General features: G+C 45.4%; 2 protein-coding genes across 2 annotated transcripts; both read left to right on the top strand.

Moving 5' to 3' along the window:
* Positions 1-2,000: 2,000 nt before the first annotated feature.
* Positions 2,001-3,158, top strand: LOC112887726 (chlorophyll a-b binding protein M9, chloroplastic). The gene has a single exon (XM_025953984.1). It carries the CDS (start codon positions 2,083-2,085, stop codon positions 2,875-2,877), a length of 795 nt encoding a protein of 264 aa, XP_025809769.1. The 5' UTR covers positions 2,001-2,082; the 3' UTR covers positions 2,878-3,158.
* An 8,253-nt stretch (positions 3,159-11,411) lies between these two features.
* LOC112887725 lies at positions 11,412-19,721 on the top strand. Its single transcript, XM_025953983.1, has 10 exons — positions 11,412-11,586; positions 13,579-13,622; positions 13,928-14,039; positions 14,141-14,219; positions 14,709-15,331; positions 16,074-16,350; positions 16,434-16,710; positions 17,987-18,139; positions 18,499-19,014; positions 19,137-19,721. Exons 1-10 carry the CDS (start codon positions 11,412-11,414, stop codon positions 19,425-19,427), a joined length of 2,547 nt encoding a protein of 848 aa, XP_025809768.1. The 3' UTR covers positions 19,428-19,721.
* Positions 19,722-24,078: the final 4,357 nt, after the last annotated feature.

Genomic DNA, 24,078 nt, shown 5'->3' with positions numbered 1-24,078 from the left:
TGCTGCGTGCGGTGTGCCGAGCTTGGATCTGTGATCTGCAAGTCGCGACGACGGCCGAGGGCCGATAAGAGCCGGAGGTTTTTCCGGCCGCCGTGCCACGGGCGCAAGCGATGTGCAGGACGCCAGGACATGTGGGTGAATAGTGAAAGTTGTGATGTTCCATGTGTCGTGTGATTCGTGCGATTCGCCCGTGTGGAACTGTGACTCTGGCTGCAGCTGTAAAGCCAAGCCTTTGGACAAAAATCCGATGGCAATCGTCGTCCTGCAGTGGTTGGCCTCGTTTGCAGGCGGTCTGGCCCACCAAACATGCAGTGGTCTTGCGGGCCTTACATCCAGAGAAAGGTTCGTTAGGCCCATGATTGCTAGGATCGATCCTCCTCCTGGCGAAGATTGGTTTGGGGCTGGAAGCCTGGAAACCTCCTCGCTTGGTTGGATTACGGTTCCTTCGGCCCATTATTGCTGGAAGCCAACTTTTTCATCGTTTCACTGTCGGAACACCGATGTCTGAAAGTTACTGCAGACAGTACTTGTGGAGTTCAGTCCAATTTTTTTGTTTCGTTGGTAACACGTGACTGTTATTTCCAGTGCATAAATTTATAGTGGCTGCAAACAGCTACACGTAAACGTGGATTGTCCACTTAGTTCAGCGAAAGGTGTTGCGCCAAACTGCAATCACCGCTAGCTTGGATACCAGGCTACCAGCGTACTATTTCACTTGTCTCACCGAGTCACTGACCCGCGGTGGCCAAACGGACCGGGCTGCACGGGACACGACACTGAAAACACTGTAACAACACGATCCGATATGATGGATATAGTACCAGTGTCAACATAGCACGGCCGTAGTGTCGTACGTGAGCCGAAACCTTAGCACGTAGTATCGGCACGGGCACGACACGACTAATGGATTGGCACGATTTGGCCGATTAAAGATCCATATATCTCGTATAATACTTCCACACCAAACCCTAATCTTTATTCCTCCACTCCCTATCTCCCTCCAACCAGCCGCTGCCCCACCCCCTCTCTTCTCTCCCACATTTTCTCGTGACCCCGCCGCCCCTCCACTCGACCGCTCCCCTCGCCCTTCGACCTTCCCTCGCCACCGCCGCGCCCCTCCACCCTCGTGGCCTCGCCGCCCCTCGCCGTCATGGCTCCCGCCGCCACGGCCTTCCAGCGAGGGGTGCGGCCTCGCCGTCCCGGCTCACGCCGGCCGCCCATCACCGTCAGCCTTCTCGCACCCTTTGTCGCCACCGTCGAGCCTCCGCACTCATCATCACCGCCGCCCACCACCCTGCCCCCGTCATCGCCAGTGTTGGCCCCCACCGGCCTCCCCGCGCCTGCCGCTAGCGCTGCCACCGCTGCACCGCCTCCTAGCAATAGGCTGGGGCCGGCACGGCCACGGCGGACCGACCATGCCTTCGTGCCGGCACGGCACGACCGCGCGTGCATCGTGCCGTGCCTGGGCCGCGATGTCGGCACGACGTGGCGGCATGGCACGACACGATTAGGTATCCGTACCTCATTGTGTCATGCCCAGTCATACCTTGCCTAGGCATGTCCGTGCCGTGTAGCTGCATATTTGGCCATCTATAGACTCACTGTCACTAAGACAATCTCTTTAAAAAAAAACAACAGTTTGGTTCTTACCGTTCCTCACGGGTCAAACTGAAACATGACTCACTCCCAGGCGACTGAGCACTGACTTGCAGAAATATCAACAGAGGACTGAGAGGAAGTAGTGCATCTTTGGCATTCGGAAAAATCTGAAGAAAAATCCACAGCCACCACAAAATCCAGAGCGCCCAATCGCCCTTCTCCAAGGAGATTCCTAGCCACAGCCACAGCTACCTCATCTGCTTGAGGCTCCCATCGCGCCAAGTGTGCCAGGATCTCAGGCGCACCAATGGCGTCCAAGCAACAGATTTTTCTTTAACTCTTGGAAACATTCAAGATAGATTGCACGCGCCAGCGTTTGCCTCCATCGCTTTAAATACCTTCGTCGTCTCCAGACATCTCAAGCCATCTGCAAGCTCGGAGTCTCACTCTCAGAACACAGCACACCTCGGTGTTAGCAGTGCAATGGCGACCAGCTCCATGGCTCTCTCTTCTACGGCCTTCGCCGGCAAGGCTGTCAACGTGCCATCGTCTCTCTTTGGCGAGGCCCGCGTGACCATGCGCAAGACCGCGGCGAAGCCCAAGCCGGCCGCCTCCGGCAGCCCGTGGTACGGCCCCGACCGCGTGCTCTACCTCGGCCCGCTCTCCGGCGAGCCCCCGAGCTACCTGACCGGCGAGTTCCCCGGCGACTACGGCTGGGACACCGCCGGGCTCTCGGCGGACCCCGAGACCTTCGCCAAGAACCGGGAGCTGGAGGTGATCCACTCCCGCTGGGCCATGCTCGGCGCGCTCGGCTGCGTCTTCCCCGAGCTGCTCGCCCGCAACGGCGTCAAGTTCGGCGAGGCCGTCTGGTTCAAGGCGGGTTCCCAGATCTTCAGCGAGGGCGGGCTTGACTACCTCGGCAACCCAAGCCTGATCCACGCGCAGAGCATCCTCGCCATCTGGGCCTGCCAGGTCGTGCTCATGGGCGCCGTCGAGGGGTACCGCATCGCCGGCGGCCCGCTCGGCGAGGTCGTCGACCCGCTCTACCCCGGCGGCAGCTTCGACCCGCTCGGCCTCGCCGACGACCCCGAGGCCTTCGCCGAGCTCAAGGTCAAGGAGCTCAAGAACGGCCGCCTCGCCATGTTCTCCATGTTCGGCTTCTTCGTGCAGGCCATCGTCACCGGCAAGGGCCCGCTCGAGAACCTCGCCGACCACCTCGCCGACCCCGTCAACAACAACGCCTGGGCCTACGCCACCAACTTCGTGCCCGGCAAGTGAGGCGTCGGTCCCGAACTGTTCGATCTGTAGGAGGTCCGGATGTGAGCGCGCATTGGTTTCAGTTTGTACCATGATGTAAATTACGGGGTTTCAACCGAGAAGGAATTTGCTGTGCTCGTTGTCTTTGTACCATAATGTAAACTACGGGGTTTCAACCGAGAAGGAATTTGCTGTGCTCGTTGTCTTTGTACCATGATGTAAACTACGGGGTTTCAACCAAGAAGGAATTTGCTGTGCTCGTTGTCTGAACTCCGAGCTGCTGCATCGCAGTGCTTTTTTTTAACAGTTAAGGGCAGGTGCTCTGCCTATTCATTTAAGTAGAGTGGAAAAAAAGAAGTATTTACAGAATACAGCCTCAAGCACTACTAGAAACTTTTTTTTTTGATCTACTAGAAACTAATGAAGAAGAGAAAAGAACAAAGACTAATGTACAACAACATCAGTTGCGTGGGCCACCCTATAATTGGAGATGACGTTTTTTATGATGGCCACCAACTGATCTACAGATAATTCCTTGTGGTCGAAAACTCTTCGACAACGCTCTTTCCACATGTTCCAAGCTGTATATATAATAACCTGGAGGTGTTCTTTTGGCTCTGCTTGTCCAGATTGTGAGAGATTTTTTCTACCATGTAGTCAGTGTCCTTGGTTGGACTGGTGCAGTGCATCGCAGTGCTGGTTGTGCCTTTGGCAACGATTAGACGAAAAGATCTTGTTAGTCAACATCATAGGAGATACGAAAAGGGATCTATAATCTGTTCTATTCTTGCTGAAGCATATGGTTGCACGTCAGACATCTGCTTACCTGATGGATGTCCTGGGGCTAACACCACATATTTTTTGCTGACATTTTCCTGGGGGTTTTCACGACCGTGCCTAAGCACGTTTTTCACTAAGTAAAAACCTTTTCCGGGTGCCAATTTTTTTTACACTGTGATAGAAACATTAAAGAAAATGCTCTATGTGGCATGTGCAACCCATTCTTCCTAACAATCCCTTACACTGGGAAAAGGGTAAACCATCATGTTTTAGCTATATCCTGCATTGTTGAGGAAAATACTACATTAGGCCATGATGGATTAATCCCTCTTCGAGGATGGGAGGAGATTATTTCATGTGCCATTCGTTTTTTCTTAAAAACACAATTCCTCTGTGATCTGTTGGGGAATTAGTCCCCCTCGTTCTCTCCCAATTCCTACCGCTCCGCAATGAAATCGAATAAGCCCTTAGAGTAATCAAATTATTGAGCAAGTGATGTTGGATACAATTAGGAACGAAACTCTGACAGAATGTGAGTTACAATAGTTCCAGTAGTTTATCAGTATGGTATTCTGCTTGCTTTTCATTAGATAATGCACGTGGATTTATGACAAGTCTTCTTGTGTTGTTTGGTCCGCACTCGGTACACAAATGACAATATATAATTTTAGTACACAGCATTTTCATGAGTTGTTGTACAGTTTTATTATCAAGCAAGCTGACCCACGCTCTGTTCGATGGGAAAAACTGTAGTACTCCGTCAATCTTGCGTAACACCTGTCACCGTGTAAACTATGGCGCGTTTGCGTACTGATCCGACGATAGAACATTATGCCTTGTGTTCATAGTCAAAGAAGAACACCAGACGCAGAAGCTAGGTGCCTAGCTCACTGGGGCACGGTGCAGCAGGAGGAAAATCTGCGATTCTGAGGTGTGTGCACCTGCAAGCACTTCAGCACTCTTCAGTCTTCGGTGCAGCGAGCAGATCACCCTGCTCACGGCGGGGGCTCTCACAGGCTCGCAGTCAAGAGTTTTTTTTAAAAAGGGGATAAAAAAAACAAAATTCGAAAAAGGGGTGCCAGTTGGATAAATTTAGGAAAATGGGTGCCTCCCGCCCGCTGGGAGGGCGGAAAGGAGCCTCCCGCCCAACCATAGGGCGGGATGCTCAAAAAAAATTTCCAGGGACCTCTTCGCGAATAAGAAAACTTTTTTTATTCGCGAAGAGGTCCCTGAAGCAGGCCTCCCGCCCGGCCACTGGGCGGGATGCCTCCTGGTGCATTGTTATTTCATGTGTGTGTGTTTTCTGGCTTCCAAAATTCGTAACAATTCACAGAAAAATCCAAAAATAGCAAAACTAGTTTTGTTAGAAACTAGATTTCAAACTCTATAACTTTTGTTAATGGAGTTTAGTTTGAAACAAAATACTTTTACCCCTATTTTAAAACTAAGATTAAGGAAAGTTTATGCTTAACTTTAGGATTTCATGGTTTGTTGTTTATGAAGTTTGGTATGACTATTCTATAAACTCTAGGTACCTTTGTGCAAAGTTTTAAACTCAAATTTGATGTAAATTTAACTTCTTTTGTCTTGAATTTTTCAAATTTGAAATGTTAACTAAACCTAATTATAACCCTTTTAAAATTAAAATCTATTGTTATTCTCTAATGTGATATTATTTAATATCTAATATATAGTCAAAGTTCTAAAACCTATAAAGTTCTAAAACCTATAATCTTATGCTCCTGGTCCATTTTTGTTATATTTTTTCTTAGATTATTTGTTTCAGAAACTATTTGAAATTCAGAATTTTTTCAAATATAAGATTCATTCGCCATACTCTTATGTATGCACATAAAATTTTAATTCAATTTTCCAAGGAAGATTACGGTATCTAAAACTCGTACGAAGATAGTTAAACGATAACGTTTGCAACGTAGAATCTAAATATTACGATAGTACAATACATGAAGCCATTTAAAATAAAATAATATGATAATAAACATTACAAATATTACAAATACATGAATCCAAATATTGTGTCTTCAGTCAATGCGGCAAATATTACAAATACGTATCTAGGTCTGATAGAATCTCAACGCAGCAAATATTACATATGAGCAAACAACGTTTAAATAAAATTACAACTAAATGATGCCTGATGACGTACTAGCACTCGATCGGCGACGTCTCCCACTTCTTGATGCAACCGGAGGTCTTCCATCTGTAGCATCACCTGTAGGGCCAGCTTCAGCACAACTGGGGCCAGCATCATTGGTTGGACAACGTTTATACGTGTGTCCAATCTGATTACATGCACTGCAGCATTGTATCCTCGGACGGAGCTCTGACTCATCCATATCATTACGAATACGCCGTGACTGACGGCGTCCTCTCTTAACCCGTGATGATCTTGGGTCTGGAATATAGATAACAGGATTCGCTGTCTCAGTGAACGATCCAACCAAACGGAACTCATAGATCTCATACTGCCAGGTGCTAGCAATTGTCTCCTTTCTGAAGTAATGTGAAACATATATATCGACAGGATGTCCAATATCCGCACAAGCAGCCATTACATGAGAACAAGGTAAGTGCAGCAACTTGGGCCTCATGCATGAGCAACAACAAGTTCCATCGAACTTGAGAATGCACTCCTTTACAGGAGTTTGACGTCTCATGCCATGTCGCGCCCTATCTTTAGGAGATACCTCAAACTTGAGCTCCTATGTTCCACATTGCCGTACATGGTGTAGCCGGGCGCTTTCTGCCTTCTTAGTCATATATTCTGTTACCTTGAATCCAAAATTTCTGTCTGGATCTCGCATGAATATCTGATTTTTAGTGAACCGCTCCCGAAAGTAATCGGTACACCCGCGGACAATGAATTCAACAATTGCAACCAGTGGAAGCCCACGAACACCTCGCAGCACCCAATTGTAAACTTCAGCGAAGTTGGTGGTCATTATACCGTACCTTGCACCATCGGTATCATAAAGTAACGCCCACTTCTCCTTAGGTTCATTCTCAATCCATTCAGAAAATTTTTTCACCGCTGACCCAGATCTTCTGCGAGTACGTGCAGTATCTGTTGGCAAAGAGCACAAAGCCTCTGCTTCATCCTGTGCAGTTATATTTTTTGATGCGTCCTCGGCTCTTTTCTTCCCGGTCAGTTCATCAAGTTTCTGCCACTGCTTGTTAAATTTTTGCTGATTCGTTTCCTTGCATAGCCTCTTGAACATATCCATAAGGTGCTTGTTCTTGAATTGCCTGAAAAAGTTTGCACCGATATGCCTCATGCACCACCTACTGCGAATATCACGCCACTTGGGCGGCTCTCCGGTCTCCACACACCCCTGCTGCAAATCTAGAATTGCCCTCAGTATGCCGGCGTGACGATCATGAATCAGGCAGACATCTTCCCTATCCCGAACGACTGCAAGCTTAACCCGTTCCAGAAACCGGTACCAACTGTCTGTGTTCTCACTCTCAACAAAAGCAAAAGCAACAGGCAGCAATTGATTGTTTCCATCCACTCCAATAGCTGTCAGCATTTGCAATCTATACTTTCCTGTGAGAAAGGTCCCGTCGATGCACAGGATAGGCCGGCAGTGATGGAATTCGTTAATGCATGGACCCAAGCTGAAAAAGACCCGCTGCAGTATGTGGGGCGGACCTTCTCCTCTGTCTAGAGTTTTCAGGTCATAGTAGCTTTCAGGATTTCTCTGACATAGGACGGCCAGCATTCGAGAAACATTATCATATGCAGCCTCGAACGTACCAAACCTCATCTCCAACACCTTTTGTTTTGCACTCCACGCCTTACTGTATGAGATGGTATACTTGTACTTTTCCTGAATGTACCTGATAATAGACTTTGGTTCATATGACAAGTTCTGTACTATCGTCCCGTACATCTCATTTGCGATGTATTGCGACGTAAGGTTGCGATGGCTCTTCTGCACCCCAGGCAAATGACAAGTGTGCTGAGTGACAATGGAGCATTCCCAATAATCTTTCCATTTACCCTTGTAGGCATGCACCCGCCATGGACAGCCATCCTTCACACATACTACATCGTACTTACGAGATTTGCACTCGACTGTCTTAAACTCTCGCATAAGAGAGAGAGACCAGCACTTAACAGCTTCCTTCACCTCTTCAATTGAGTGGTACCTTGCACCCTGGATAATTTCATTCTCCCTGCAATCCGAAGGCCAGCTACATCCGTCATCTACGACAAGATGACTGAAGTCGCTGCTTACCCAATCTTGAGGCACATCATCGTCATCATCAGACGAATCGGCATTCATTGCTTCATCCAATTCACGTTCTTCGTCTTGCAGCTGTTCAACAATAAAGGGTATGTTCTCCCCCTCATCAGCCACGCATTGAGGTGCTGCGGTGCCACCTGCCTCAATGTTTGCCTCCTCGACTTCTTCATCAATATTTTCATCCCCCGGACCAGCTTCAATGTTTATCAAAGGGTTTTGGTGCACACTAACAAGGAGTACCAGTGGCCACTGCCAATGACTTGCATTTTGCAGATAAGTTAACCAGTCCTCGTTGCTTGCAAGTGGCATAAGCTCCCAGATCAAAGCGTGAGTGGTACGATTTATGACGCATTGAACACTCACAGTGTGTGTCTCCTGATTAATCCTTAGTCCCCTCATTAACCAGTTGCATAGGGATTCAAATGTCCTCTCGTGCGGTCTGGTAATTCCTCTGACCGCACAGTTGAATTCACTTAAATCTACCCCATTCGGCCCATAAATCACATTTCCTTCTCCGTAATATATACTGAAAATACCCTTCTCGGAAGACATATCTGTCAATCATTAATAAACTAGTTATACTACATATTAATACACAACGAACGACAATCCTAAATTTCAGCGACTCTCAGATTATATTTTACAGATTCTAAACTATTCAGATTATAAATTATACTAAAAACAAATGAAAATACTAAAACTATTCAAAATATAACTACTCTATCAAATATTTCCTAAATTATAGTTATTTTCAAGTACTTATATGGCTAGAACGAGAATATACCTCAAAATCGACGTGTGGACAGGGCTTCGCCGCTTCCTCTTCTCACTTCCTCTCCTCTCTTTCTCTTTTTTTTGATTTTTGCTGGATAAAATGGCATTTTTGGGGCAGGTTGGGGCTTAAATAGCCGGTGGGGGGACATCCCGCCCGACCAAAGGGCGGGATGCATCCCGCCCTTTGGTTGGGCGGGATGCCCTCCCAGGGACCTCTTCGCGAAGAAATTATTTGCGAAGAGGCCCTCGGGTGACATCCCGCCCGCTGGGTGGGCGGGATGTCCCGGGCCCCACGCGTCCCGCCCGTTCAGCGGGCGGGAGGCACCCATTTCCCTAAATTTTCCCAACGGCCACCCCTTTTTCGAATTTTTTTTTTATCCCTTTTTTAAAAAAAATTCCGCAGTCAATAGCTCAGATGCTACTACGGTCCAAAGATTGCAGGAGCTGAGCTGACGAGCCCCCACGGCCCACCCCTCCGAGTGCACCGAGCTTGCAGCATGGCCCATAGGACATGAGGAGAGTTCTGGACCCAGCTCAAAGCACTAAATTGGTCGGCCCACGGAAGTCTCCCAGACTCCTCTGATCCTCTCTTCGCGACCCATCAATCACTTTTCCTTCACTCTAGTGGCTCCTGCAAGATTGGTGTGCAATGTATAACACGGTTGCCAAATTACAAGATTATCTAACGTAGCCAATACAAATATACTACTAACACAAAGGCATAGAGAAATGGTACATCAATTTATGCCACCCCCCTTAATTGGTGTGTGTCAAATTTTGTCGTCAACGATCAACATTCTTATGGCAGGGTTATTATACAACCTTGTATATTGTGTGGCATTGCAGTATGAAAGGTTGTAGCCTTCTAAGAATACACGCGTTGCAATCCCATGAATTCACTGCACTTAGTTTACGTGTTTATAAAAAATGGCTATTAGCAACGAGATGGCTATTTTTTCGTCAAACAATATCCTGTGTTGCTATCTCTACTCAGCGCACTTATTTACAACTGGCTAACTTAGACGCATGATCCTCATTGACGAGCAAGCATCTCCACCTTATTAGATCTTCTCAATTTACGACGGACAAACTCAAACAGTACATGCTAACACAAAGTTAGTGAGATATGTCATATCTTTTACGCGTCCCCTCAAATAGTGAGTAATGACAAAGCAGCCAAATTCATCATCAAACATCGACATCTCATTGCGGCAAGGACCACAAATTTGACACACTCATTTACAGTTGTCCAAATAATAGGTATGTAGTCTCCAGTAGTGAGAAAGTTGATACCTCTTACAAAATTTTCTAACTTAAGCTAATACACATATGCACTATGAACACAAAGGCACGGATGAATGGTATATCAATTTACAGTTTCCCTCGATGGATCTTACTAACGCAGTTGCCAAATTTATCATCAATGGTTAACATATTTTTGTTTGGGGTTACGAGCCTACAACCTTATATATTATTATGTGGCATCGCAGTATAGAAGGTTGTGGCCTTGTAAGAGTACGCGTCTTCCAATTCCATAAATTCAGCCCATTTAGTCTATGTGCGTTATCTCAAGTGGTTGCTAGCAATGAGATGGCCACTTATTTTCGTCAGATATCTCTACTTTGGCGCACTCGTTTACAACTGGCTAGATGCATGATCCTCATTAATGAGGGATTACAGTAGACAAATTCAAATGGTTCAAATATACTAACACAAAACGACTAAGATATAGCATACCTTTTTACGCATCGCCTCAAATGTTGAGACCAAAATTATCGTCAAACATCAACATCTTGCTGCGCCAAGGATCTCAAATTTGGCACACTTATTTACAGTTGTCCAAAAAATAAGTATGCAAGCACCAACAATGAGAAAAACATCCCTGCCTTACAAGATTTTCAAAATTAGCAAATACAAATATACTGCTAACACAAAGGTATAGATAGATGATACATGAATTTAGACCTCCCCTCAATTGGCATGTAATAACACGCTTGCTAAATTTACCGTCAATGATCAACATGTTTTTCGCCAACGATCTCAACTTTGGCACACTCATTAACACCTACTAAAATAACGGGATATGCCACCATCAATGATGGAGCGTCCATTTTTCGTATAAAATGTTTTTAATTTATAACAGCAAACTCAAACATCGTACTCCCTCCCTCCGTCTCAAAGTACAAACATTTCTATATCTGTCCTAAATTGAAGTATCCATAATAAACATAAAATTGTACTTTAGAATGGATCAAATGAATCCTATTTGATATCCTAAAATATTATTTTTATTTTTACAAACATAATCAACTTAGGATAGTTTGAATTGCTACATAATTAAAAATACTTTGAGACGTAGGAAGAATTACATTGTAAAAATAGAAAATAGCAGGAGTACCTGCAAATCACACATGTGGCATCGGTAATTACCGCGTAGTGTGAGTACGCCTTATCAAAGGCGGGCAGGAAAAGAGTTATGGGTCGGTTCCCGTGTTAATCCCTTCTCCATAGTCCCTCCCAGCCAGCCTTTCATCCAGCTATATAAACTTCGCCGCGGCCAGGGTGGGGAGGAAGGGTTTTGGAATTAGGCAGCGGCCGCCGTTGCGTAGGAGAGAGCAAAGTGAACCAAGCCGAAACCGAAGCTACCACCACCACCACCCGCCCACCGAAGCAACGACGGGCCCCCGCATCCCTGTTTCCGAGCCCGAGGAGGGGATCCCGGCGGCGAGGATGAGCGGCGGCGGAGCCGGAGGGAAGGGGGCGGCGGCGCCCGTCCCAGCCGGGTCGAGGAAGCTGGTGCAGAGCCTGAAGGAGATCGTGAACCGCCCGGAGGCGGAGATCTACGCTGCACTGCGCGAGTGCGGCATGGACCCCGACGAGGCGGTCAGCCGCCTCCTCTCCCAAGGTTCGGGCACGGCTTGCGCAATCCTCTCCCTACTCCCACGATTTCGTGCCTGTTTCGCTGTTCGTTTTCGTGTTATTCCTTGGAGGCGCGGTGGAGTTTGAGGGCGCGTTGTTAGGGTTTAGAGGAGTCTTAGACCAGCGGGCTCTCGTCGATCTGGGACGATTCGTCGCCGTGAAGGTTTTAGTCTCAGCGCGCGCCCGGATTAGTGGGGAATCGGATGAACCTGTATTGGCTTCCCCCTTCGGGCCCTCGAGTTCATCCTCGATTTAGGCTAGGTTGGTATCAGATAGCAGTATTAGATTTAGGTATTGTAAGTGCTGTCACAAATGTCCTTTACCCGTTTAGGGTTTCTGCTTTAGATTTCCTGCGAATGCTACTAGTGGTAAAGAATAGGAGAATTTCCTATTTTGGAATAGCGCGCAACCACTTGGTGGATTATGTTTTTTTGTCTCTCTTGTGGTTGGTTCCACCATTCGTTTTTGTGGTGCAAATTGGCAGTGTCAGCCAGTTACTTCAGGAATGCTTGACTTTTCGGCTGTCGCTTCTTTGGAGGACTTACTTTTTTTTTGCAACGGAATGTGATGATAGTGTGGAGAATGCGGATACCGGAAGCTTTGGATAAAGGAAGACAAGTGTAACATATTAGATTGGACCCTTTAGCGCTTTGATATAGGAATACGATTTGGAAAGAACGGTTGTGGCAAGTTAGGTACTTGGTTTGGTAGGAACAACTGTGGTAAATTTAGCTAGCAGGTTCGGAAAGAGTGGAGCTTAAAGACTGGGAAAGGATGTTTGAACTATTACTCTTTTAGATTCTGTTTCCTGCCCTCTAATCAAATAAATGTTGGAGTAAGTATCAGTTTCTCCTCTGATAGGATCATTGTCTGTTGAATATGTAAAAAAACAGATCACTGGGCCCTCTTGTCTTTTTTTTCCTTCCTCCCTTAGTTTTACCATTTTATGTATAGTAAAAGCTTTTGCTCATTTCCTGGTTCTGCTTATTATGGTAATTTTTTTTCTTTTGCTATTCTAATTCTTGGTTATACTTTTTAGCATGCGGCAACTTCTTTTAGCTTTTGTCATGTTAATACATTTGCTTTATGATGTTTGAGCTTGAAATGATCTTTTTTCTTTATGTCTTAGTGTTTGTACTGTAAGGTAACTCACTACTCAAGAGTCAAGACTGCATGCTTTGCTAGGTCTCTGAAGTCCTGGGCAGTTAAATTAAGATTACAAATACAAATGTTTATACTAAAATAACATGTGCAGTTCTTGTAATTCCCCCCTTAATTCATTATTTTATTTGATAGATAAAGCATTTCGTAACTAGATCTAGTCTAAATTACGTGTGCTTGTCATGGAAGGAAATTTAGGGCGTGATTGGTTTCCTTCCCTGACGAGCCTGGCTCGTATGCTGGATGCAGGCTCCTGCTGGCCAGGCTGAGGAGATGAAACGGCCCTTTGTTTGGCTCACGTTTCAGTCCAGCCAGGCTAGCTGGAGCCGGTGTTTGGTTACCTGAACTGCACTGAGTATTCAAACACAGGTCCATACCCCAAGCAGCATTGGCCCATACGTGCTCGCCTGTCCTGCACCCGGCGAGCCAGCTCTCTGGAAACGGAGAAAATTTCCGCATCTCACGAGCCTGGCTCAGAGGCACTGGCTGCATCTCGTCAGCCTGGCCCAAAGGCTGAACCGGGCATCCAATCACGAGGTGGTTGCATCCGGCTGGCCTGGTCACGCCGGATGCACCCAACCAATCACGTCGTTACATCTTAACTGACGTGGGCAAGAAAGTTAGCTTTGGATTTATGAATATATTGGCTTTGCTAGCATGTAAACATCTGTCTTTAATCATCTGTTCTTGCTTATGCTGTTCTTTTTATCTGTTTGCATTATGTATATGTGGCAGTGACACCAATGGTTTGTTAATGTCAATGGGTCAAGCACATCTATGGACATTGTTAATTTACCACTGCATATTTTCTTTTCAGATACTTTTCAAGAGGTAAAGAGCAAGCGTGATAAGAAAAAAGAGGTCAGTTCACATTTATTTTCTAACTTTAATGTGCCCTATCATCCTGCAATATGCAATTCATTTGATAACTATTGGCTAGCTTTTAGTTGCATTATTTTTGAATTGGGAACCAGCCATTTTCTTGCACTAGATAGTTTCATTAGGTGAATACTGAAAATGAAATCTGTCTCCACTACCAATTCATTTTTGTACCGTGTGATTCCTTGCACCAAATATTCAACTGAAGGTTTGGTAATTATCTGGAAAATGCTCTATTCTTAGCTGAACACTAGAACTGACAACTACAGCTGTGGACATTTAAACAGATTAAAGAGGTCCCTGAGCCAAGATCTCGATCAAATACTTCTACTAGTCGGGGCATTAGAGGTGGTGCAGATCGTGGTGGACGGAGCAATTCTGTGCACCCCAGCTCTACTGGTAATAGAATAAGTGCCATTTGTTCCTTCAAGCCAATTGTTTTTTTAGCTTTTATTTCTTCTGATGGTCTGACCCTCTCTTCATTTCATTCTAAAAACTAGATAATGTGCCCCCAAGGCAACCAGTCTCAGGGCCCGGTGCAGCATCAATTAATTCCAGCCAGAAGCAGACAGTTGCAAGGTAAGGGGGAAAGGCCCTTCTGTGATCCATTCAAAGGATATGTCTGTGATGTCTGTATATTATTTTTTGTCAGCATGCTTATTAGACACTTTGGCGAATTGTCTGTTTTCCTTCTAATTATGTTGTTGTTAGCCTGTGAAGTCTTGCTTTTTATTACTGGTGATGCTCATGACATGTTGAGATTTTTTTAAACTGGTGATGCTCATGCCATGTTGAGAAAACATCTGTGGACACATGAGTCCTTTCTGTTAATTTCTTATTTCTATAATTGTTATTTAGGTAGCTCATTTCATTTAGATTAATACATCCTTTTTTTGCAATAATATCATTTGTAATATTGTGGTTGGTTGGAAAACAGAATGATCTCCTGGTGTTTGAATGATGCCCATCTATGAAAACTGGAGAATTATTCTTAACTGCCAATATTTTCAGATCATTTGCTTTTTTATCTACATCTTGTTGGATATTTATATACTCTCTTGTCTCCAGCGGTTCTTCTGCAAACAAACATATGGTTGCTGATGGACCAGCTGTATCATCGCAATCATCATCTGGGTTTCAGCATGGTTGGTCTGGGACACCTGGTCAGTTGTCGATGGCCGACATCGTGAAAATGGGTAGGCCTCTTCTGGGTAAGGCTTCTAGCAAACCTGTGGTCACAGCTGACAGAGGATATGCTGGACAGTACCCATCTTTGCCAAGCACTGTAAACCAGAACCTGAAACAATCTGCAAGCACAGTCCCCCCAACAGATCTTGACAAGGGGTTACCTCCTCCGCAAGATTCTGCTCAGGTTAAGAATCATGGTCATTCTGCTGCTGAGAGCAAGCACACATATGGGGGTGATTGGTGTACACAAGATGAGCCAACATCAGCGAACCAATTGTCACTCCCTGAGACATCTGGGGACCCATCCTTCTACGAGGCATCGATACAGTCATCTGCGTTGGTTACTGATGTGGTTAATTCACATGAAAATTCACACTTGGATGAAAACAGCACCATTGCAATGAGTCCAGCGCCTGCCTCTGAGAGACACTTGGAACATAGTGAGGGTGTTTCTGAATACAATGATGGAGTGTCCTACCAGCCTCAGAATTACTCTCATGAAGGTGAGTGCAGAACTAATTGTACAGAAATTTGCTGAGCATCTGTTGGTTAACTATCTTAGAGTTCAATAATTTTTATAAACATCAGTTTATTTTTCCATATATTTAGTTCTGTTAGAAGATGCCCTTTGGTTTTTGATTTGATAGTTCTGTTAGGCTAATACCGTTGGGCAATCTTAATCATGGAAATATATGGTAACCAATTCATAAGTCCGTGTGGGTAATGTAAACTACTTTTCTACCATTTATGTGGTAGTTTACTGTTTCGCCTCTGTATTTCAGCCTGTGCATAATGTATTTGTGTCAACAGTAGCTGTAAACATAATCATGAAAGTACTGGGGACAAATAAAGTCCCAAGTAATCGCATTTTCAGAACCTAGAGGGATCAAATGCTGTAGCGTTTATTTTAAAACAATAGATATTGTAGTTAAACCAGATTTGTCATCAATATGCTTTGGACTTTCAGGTTATTGTTTACTTTCCATAAGATAGTTAGAGGTATTCTATGCTTCTTGTTTTGCTATAAGCTTGTCAACAAGCATCCAGTGTGCCATTGTATGCATAGCTTAACATGTTGTACTATTCATTGGGTATTTTATGAATCATGTTGGGCCCTGGTAGGTGGTAGCTTGGTCTTATTTTTAATGTTGTACAAAATTGTTGATGTGGTCTGCAAATGAGTTTTGATTCCTTTGTAAGTATGGTTTATATATTTTATCTTTTGGTCATGGCATTTCCTTGCAGTTGAGGATTCCAGTGCTGATGTATCGGCAGCAGCAGCAAACTTCCAGAATTTAAGCCTACATAATGAAGAGTTGGTTGCAAAAAAGATTGCTGAAGATAATCCTGCAGTGATAATTCCTGATCATTTGCAAGTTACAAACACAGAATGTGTCAGTTTGAGTTTTGGCAGTTTTGGTTCTGGTGCATTTTCTGGTTTGCTCCCACAAAAGACCACTGATAGCAATGTGGAGTTGCCTGTTCGAGAGGAATCTGCACCAGTAGATCAAATAGATGCAAGGTACGCTTTATTGCTGTTTTCTTTATTTTGTAGCTCTATTCTTTGTGAAGGGAATGTTGACATTGTGGAATCGTCCTTTGCAGGAATCAAGATTTCTATGAAAGCAGTGTCGTGAATTCATCAGCAGATGAAAATCTTGAGGCCATGATGGGAGCTAACATGGAGAACATTGATGCACCTTCTGTTTCACAGGCTAATGAGCACAGGCCGGAAGTACATAATCCATCTGGTCTTCAATATGACATGCCATCAGTTTCAAGTCATGCATATTCAAACACGAACACACCGCAGCCAAACACAATGGAGGACCCACAAGGAAACAACCAAGGACATAGTCTTTCCCATTTGTCAAACTTGATGGTATGCTGGCTCTTCTCTATATATTATTTTTCTCAAACGTCCTTGGTAATTGATTTCCCAATGCCCTCAATTTATGTTTCTAGTGCGATACCGTGCCTGCAAGGTGCAACATGTTCAGTTTTATACAGAATGGTCATAGATAGTCATGCAGTACAATGTTAAGGAAAGCTTCTTGAGTTGCCATGACATGACAGCAAATCTAGATGCACTAGTTTTCTATAGCATTTTTGTAACGTTTCTCCTGATGAACATGAAGTATGTAGGATGCTGCGGATTATATCACCTCTATGGAGTCTTTTAACCTTATATGTTCATATCTTGGTTAAACTTGCCCTGGCTAAGGATCTAGTTAGTCAGGTGCGCATGTTCAAGTGATGTGAACCTCTAGTGCCTGGGCTTGTTCTTCTGTTGAAAATTCCTCATGATCACCTGACCTGTAGAATAGTTAGAGTTGCAAACTGCTTAGAAAGACTTCCAGATCTAAAGTGTTCTACACAGGTGCAAAAAAAAGAGTTTAACACAAACATACAATTTGGCTGATTTTGAGATTTAGGATAGATTTAATTTTAAAAAGTTTCATTACCTTTGGTGAAGCTGTTACAAGAAACCTCACTTTTAAGGAACAAATTTTTGAGAACCACACTTCTGATCGTTTAGCATTTCACAAGACTACATTTTTTATGCATTGTGGTCTATTTTCAGTTTCCCAAAAGGAGCAGACTGAGTGGCTTAGATGATTGGTTTTGTGAAAAAGCTATGCAAATTGAAGTTTGGTTCATGAAGTGTGCTTAAAAGTGTGGGCTGGTGAAACGAAGAAATAGTTTTTGGGAAACTATTGATTAAATTGCAGTTTTGTGATACATCTATGCAAATAAAAGTGCAGTGCTCTGAACTGTTGCTTAAAAACACATGTGCATATGCACCCATGTTTTTTAATTTTGACAAAGGCAGCATGAGTTCCTGAAATGTACTCTTGAGAGTTATGTTCTGGGTCATAGGAAGTGTTGACAACTGACGGGAGTTAACAGAAATATTATCACCTTCTGTAGTAAGTTAAATCATTATGTAAGTTGTGGAAACTTTGGGCATCATGTGGTTTTTGTTGGATTATACATAATTTAGCTTGCCCAAAAACCACTTGATGTTTCAACTCATGTCATATTTCTTCATTCTTGCTGAAAAGGATTATTGCTAAAATATATCCCTGTGCCTGTCACATGTTTAATCCAGCTGGTTTTGCTTCTTCAGTTCTCATTCTTGCTATTTGTTTTCCCAGCAAGCAAATCCGTTGAGCACCAGCAGCCTATTGGGGTCAAATCAAAATCATGCAGCTCTTCATGGCTTAGAGTTTGATTTACCGCCTTATCTGGAGGCAAAGTATAACACAGGCTCAACTACAAATCCTAGACCAGCCATCTCCATGCAGGAGGTTAGTTAAATATTGAATTCATTTCTCTCACTTGCATCATCTTGATGCATATGCTATTTTATGTATCTTTAGAATGTTACAAAGTGGCTTGAGGTCATATACCGTGTAAAAGTTGATTATGTGGATGTGCTACTGTAAGAAAAAAAATGTAAGAAAAAAAGGCATCCAATTACTTGAGGTTACCAGTAAATATGAATTATTAAGTTAACTAGAAAGCTTGTAGGAGTAGCTAGATTAGTGATACATCTTTAGTAGCGATGATTAAAACTGGAATCATAGCATATGCCTTACTCTTGTTTAGTGTTGTCCCATGTTCGTTTTACCTTTTCTAAATCTGCTTTTCGTGAACATATTTTCAGGCCCTGAAAACAGGTGTTTTCTCCAACACTCAGTCTACACAAAGTCTTCCAAGTACTAGTATTCCAACAGGGCCTCCTCTCCCTCAGCAATTAGCCACTCACCCTTACTCTCAGCCTACTCTACCCCTCACCCATTTTGCAAATATTGTTGGCTACCCAACATATTTGCCACAAAATTATGCTACTTACCTATCTTCAGGCGCCTTCCAGCAAGCGTACCCGAGTAATGGGCCGTTCCATCAGTCTGCAGCTGCTTTGCTCGGATCTGGTATGAAGTACTCGACGCCAGAGTATAAGAACAACCTGTCTGCTACAGGCTTACAACAGCAACAGCAACCACCACAACAGCAACCACCTTCTTCAGTCATCTCTGGTTATGGAGGCTTTGGAAACTCGAGTAATCTTCCAGGAAATTTTGCCCTTAATCAGAGTACTGGCTCTGCATCAACTCTTGGGTTTGATGAAGCATTGAGCAGACAGTACAAAGATACCAGTCAATACATGGCTCTCCAGCAGGTAATTGTCGCAAACTGACTCATGTAACTTGGCTAACCTTTTGTGTTTGCCCCAATCTGTCATCTCTATTCCTTGATGAAGGTTCCTACAGAAATGTTGATTTGTTGATATCTCTCTTTCAGGGTGACAACTCAGCAATGTGGCTTCATGGCTCTGGTTCAAGAGCCACGTCAGCACATCCGCAAGGCCACTTCTATGGTTTCCAGGGACAGAGTCAGCTGGGTGGCTTTCGCCAGGCGCAGCAGCCACAGCCTTCCCAATTTGGAGGCCATGGGTACCCAACTTTCTACCAGTCTCAGGGTGGCCTGTCGCAGGAGCACCCCCAGAACCTGGCTGAGGGCAGCCTGAACGGCTTCCCTGCAGGGCCGTCTCAGCAATCCCACCCGAGCTGGCAGCACCAGCACACATACTGAGCCCTGTACTCCCCCTTGTTATAGTGGCTCTTTCCCTGTTGCAAGCCAAGTTTCGCGTGCTTGTGCCCTCACTCTTTGCGGAGTAAGCAGCTCGGACTAGCTGAGCTTGTAACTTGAGCGCTGAGAGGGTCCCGAGCATACAAAAAGATCTAGAGAGCGTTTTAACATGTTGCGTGTGTTCTCAGACTGATACGTTGTGATTTGTTTTCGATAGCGAGTTCATATGTTCGGAGGTGCAGTCCTGTAAAACTGAGACATAATCACCTAACAAGGAGTCGCTTCTGATTTCCAGCACCTTGGCTGATCCTGCTCCATTTCTGAATGTTCGATTGCATCTTTTTTTGTCAGATGGCGTTAGTGTGCTATCGTGTGGCGAAAAGAAGGCCTAGCATGGTTATACTACATTTGTTGCAAGCTTGATGTGGATAAAAAAGAAAATGGTGTTTCATTCTGTCGTGGATTCACGAACATCTCAGATTTCGTCATTTAATTGCGCCGCGGGGCGACTGCGGGTCCGGTAGCACTAGCCACTAGGCGGCCGGAGCCTCGCATGACTCTAGAACATGCACCTGTCGTCAGTTTCCCAAATCCGGACACTGGCCGGCGGCCTCGAACTGGTCTCTGCCGGTCTGCCACTTTTGCGCTCCTGGTCCTGTCAAATTAGGCGCCGCACCGCGACCCTGTTTTACAAGCTATCGCATCAGCGCCGACGGATAATTCCAGGAGCCTATTTGCTGCGTCGACGCCGTCCACATCCACGAACGAAATCCAAGTTCCTTAGGCTGAGTCCAGCGCACTGCGGACGCGGGCGCGCATTCTGCGTACCCCCAAGCATGGGTCCTACCAGCAAAACGCGCTTAGCAAATCGCTATCTCCAGCAATAGCTCGCATACGCCGGCACATTCCTTTTCGGTGGCGACCAGCCGTTGGCTCCCGCCGCGCCGCGGAACCTGAGCAAGCAAGGTCCGCTCCCGCCGCCACTCTCGTCAGTGTGGATAGGGCCGAAACGGTTGGTTCTGGTGGAATACGAAGAAGAGAGAGAACCCGTGGCTATACGCGCTCACGGGAGGTACTCACAAAATAGGAGGCCGCTTATGGTATCTGCTGGAATCTGCTACAGTAACATCGGATGTGCTTTTTACGAATACGGAGCCATTTACGGTGCCCGCTGAACTCAGCCTTAGCGTAGCAAGTTAGCTGTGCTGTATATGTGTGGTACACGTTCTTCCTACATATACGTACACAGCCAGGAATCGGTCGGCGTCTGACGGCACGGGAGGAGGTTGTCTGCAATCTTCGATCATTCCGACTGCGACGGCGAGACGCCGGGGAACGCAATGCATCGCGTGCACGTGCACTGCTAGCTGTGTGCCTTTTCCTTCTTCTTTTTTTAATAAACTAGCTGTGCGGCTTCGAGGCACAGCTGCCTGCTACTTGATAAAAAAATAGGTTTCAATTTTAAATTAATCCGAAGATAAATTATGACCATAACGAAAATGAGCAATATATAAACATGATAAGTAATTTAAGATAAAACATTGCAGCAGTAAGATCAACCCTAACCAGATCATATAGTTAGGGATAGAAAACCGTACGTCTCTAGGCTGACGGGAATAACGAGACGAGGACATAAAGGACGGCGGTATTCGCAGCAGGCAGGTCGAGGTGCGTTGTGCGTCTAGCCGCCGCGCCCTTAGCCCGGCGAGGCGAGACAAGGCGAGCGCGTGTTCTTCCTTCTTCGTCTCACCCACACTTGCAAGAGCATGGAGAGCATCCAACTATTTAAGTTGGATTTCCTCCACCTCCACTAGCAATGTGGGACTAACTTATTGCCATGCACCAGATCTTTAAGATTTTATTAAAATTATTTGAATTTACATGGTGGGCCTTTGCACTGATAGATCAAAATATTCCAACGCTACTGTGTATTAGCGAGGCCAATAGTACAGATCAAAGATGAAAACCACTGACCAGCTAACCGTGGTTGATGTCAACTGTGACTTCGGGCGGTGGAGCGCAAACTTTCACTGGGTCATAGTATTTGGCAGAGGGATGGGGTCGGGGTCGAGCCAACCAAACTGATCGAAAACGACGTCCACCTCTATTTCTCTGTGTCTCCAAACGTCTGAAGCATGAGGAGAACCGCTTGGCGGAAAGTGCCCATCCCCTTTACCACACAAGTAACCGGTCACTCCCGCTGTTGCGCTACAGCACTCCACCTTTCGGTTCCCACCGGCTGCGTGGCTCGATCAGAGATGCATCCGGCGCCGAAAAAAACAAGGAAATGTGTCCGGCAGCTGCAGAGCAGATGCCTAACGCCTCTTCGGCTCCTCCTCCTCCTCCTCCTCCATGGCTGCTAGAAACTGGTTACTTTTGGGCGTGGGTTCGAAGATGGAGACGCAAGATGAAGAAATCTAGGAGCTTATCTCCGGGACATGCAGCTTTCACGTATTGGCCGAGCTTTCATACGCATAGGCTTGTCGAGTGTACAGAGATAGCAACGCCGGGAAATACCATATATGTCATGATAGAATTCCACAGGTGTATGGCCACTCTCAAGGTGTCGCCTTCATTACGTTTCGAGCTGAAGGGGCTCTAATTTAAATTCTACAAGTTCCCTATCAATCAAACGGAGATCAAACTGAGAACGCTAGGCGGCCCTGGAATTCGATGACGACGACGCAGCAACTATTCCAAGGAATAAGCTGACCTCGCACAATACGCATCCTCTGCGATACCTACAACACCGGCGTTGCATTTCTTGAAAGGCAAAGGTTGAAAGTACTCGCTCCATGTAAATATTATCGAAGAGCGCATCCAGAAGTGGACCTCGATCTTCTTTTAATCTGACACTGCCAGCGGTTTTTCTAAAGCTCGCCATGTTCTACTCGCTTGCACTGCTAATCTACGGGAGCGCGATTAATAAACAAACAAACAAACAAATAAATATATTACCGCGCGCAACTTTGAATATCTATAAACAAATCTGGAGGCAGCGTCCCCGGGATGTGTCCACCTTATCGGCTCACCCAAATACAATAATCAGGATCAGGACTAAACAAACAACCCGCGCTCACTAAATCCAAAGCACTGGTAGCCTATCAGTTATTCGATTCTTTGCTTCGCCCTTTCGGCCCGTGCGTTGTTCAGTTCACACCGCGACAGGGCCATCGGAGATGACCGAGCGCGACCTCGCGTCTTTGGCGTACACGCGAGGGGGTGCGCGGAGCAGCAAGGCCCTTTGTACAAGAGCCGGGCGAGGCGGCACCGGTACGGCCGAACTGGCTCTGACTGGTCGGTGGGGCCCTGCTGCAGGTGAGCCCACTTTGTCAGTGAAATAGAGAGGGTGTTCAGGTGCGCGGAAACATGTGTCACGCGAGCTCGACAGGGAGATTCCACGTTGCGTTCATGCAAGTCAGCTACGTGGCACGGATACAAAGCCACCGGTCACGCTCCCTCGTTCGAACAAGGAGATGACTGGAAATTTGGAAACGCATGAGGTACGCTGCAATACATTTGGACGTCTTTGGCAGCGCCTTGGCTGTTTAGAAACTGTGCAAGTTTTGCCTTTTTCCCGGCCGATGACGAATTTCCGACTCATCGGGATCGCAAGGCACAACTTTGTATGCACGCGAAATATGAGTATTGGAAAGAGAACGAACAAAGAAAATTTACAGTACGATGGAAAAAAAACGACTATAGGGATTTAGCCCTTGGACATACTAAATCGCTTGAGGATATGTTTGGAGGATCTGTTTGGTCAACTATATATTATAAAGCGAAAGGTACGTAGTCTAATGGCTACAAGAGCATTAGTTGTATTTTAGCTTCTGGGTTCTATTTCTGGTGGGAGTGAATTTTTAGGATTTCAATGATGTTATGCTTTCAGCGGCAGACGATGTTCCCATCGATAGCGTGGCGCCTGTGGTGACTTAGTCAATCTCGAGAATTTGCCGATTTAGTCTTCGAAGATGCTCATAGGGCTAGCGTTTGAGTTTGTGCGTTTATAGGGGTGAGTGCACTGTGTAGTCGAAAAAAGAAAAACTAGAGATTATAAAAAAGCTGCTAAAAATGCTTTTTACCTTATCCAAATAGAATATTTTATGGACATCTTGTAGTCTCTTCTTTATTAGATAAAGATTTCTATAATCTCATAAGCTGGTCTCACCCAGATATTTCAGTTAGTAGACTTTGCACATCCACATAAGCTGATGATCCAAATAACCCTCATTTTTCTTTATTAAAAAAGGTTTTTTAAGACGTACTCCTCTCTGCGATACCATAGAACGATACATAACTTTATGTTAGGGGTGATAATTTTATTTCTCGAGTAAAACGAACACTTTAGTTTCATTCAGCACGGCTGGCGTATTTGTTGATAAATTTAAGCTAAATCTCTGACCCAACACGCCGCACTAGAATACTGTGGTGTTCACGAACTCCACGCTACTTCAAGGCAAAGTAACCAGCAGCAGCAGATACTCGTCGCTTTCTCGTGCACTCAAGTCTGAAGCTCACACCACACCAGAAGGCAGATGCGACCTGCCGCCTGAGAACAATCTGTAACCTCCACCACGCCCTGGTCTCCGGCACTTCCCCGGGGTAGCTCTAGCGATTTCCGCAGCGCATCCGATGTCCCTATCCTCCTGAT

This window comes from Panicum hallii, chromosome 3 (genome assembly GCF_002211085.1).
Source record: "Panicum hallii strain FIL2 chromosome 3, PHallii_v3.1, whole genome shotgun sequence".
Lineage (NCBI taxonomy): Eukaryota > Viridiplantae > Streptophyta > Magnoliopsida > Poales > Poaceae > Panicum > Panicum hallii.
Note: the sequence above shows the minus strand (reverse complement) of the source record. Positions and strands in the feature narration are given on the sequence as shown.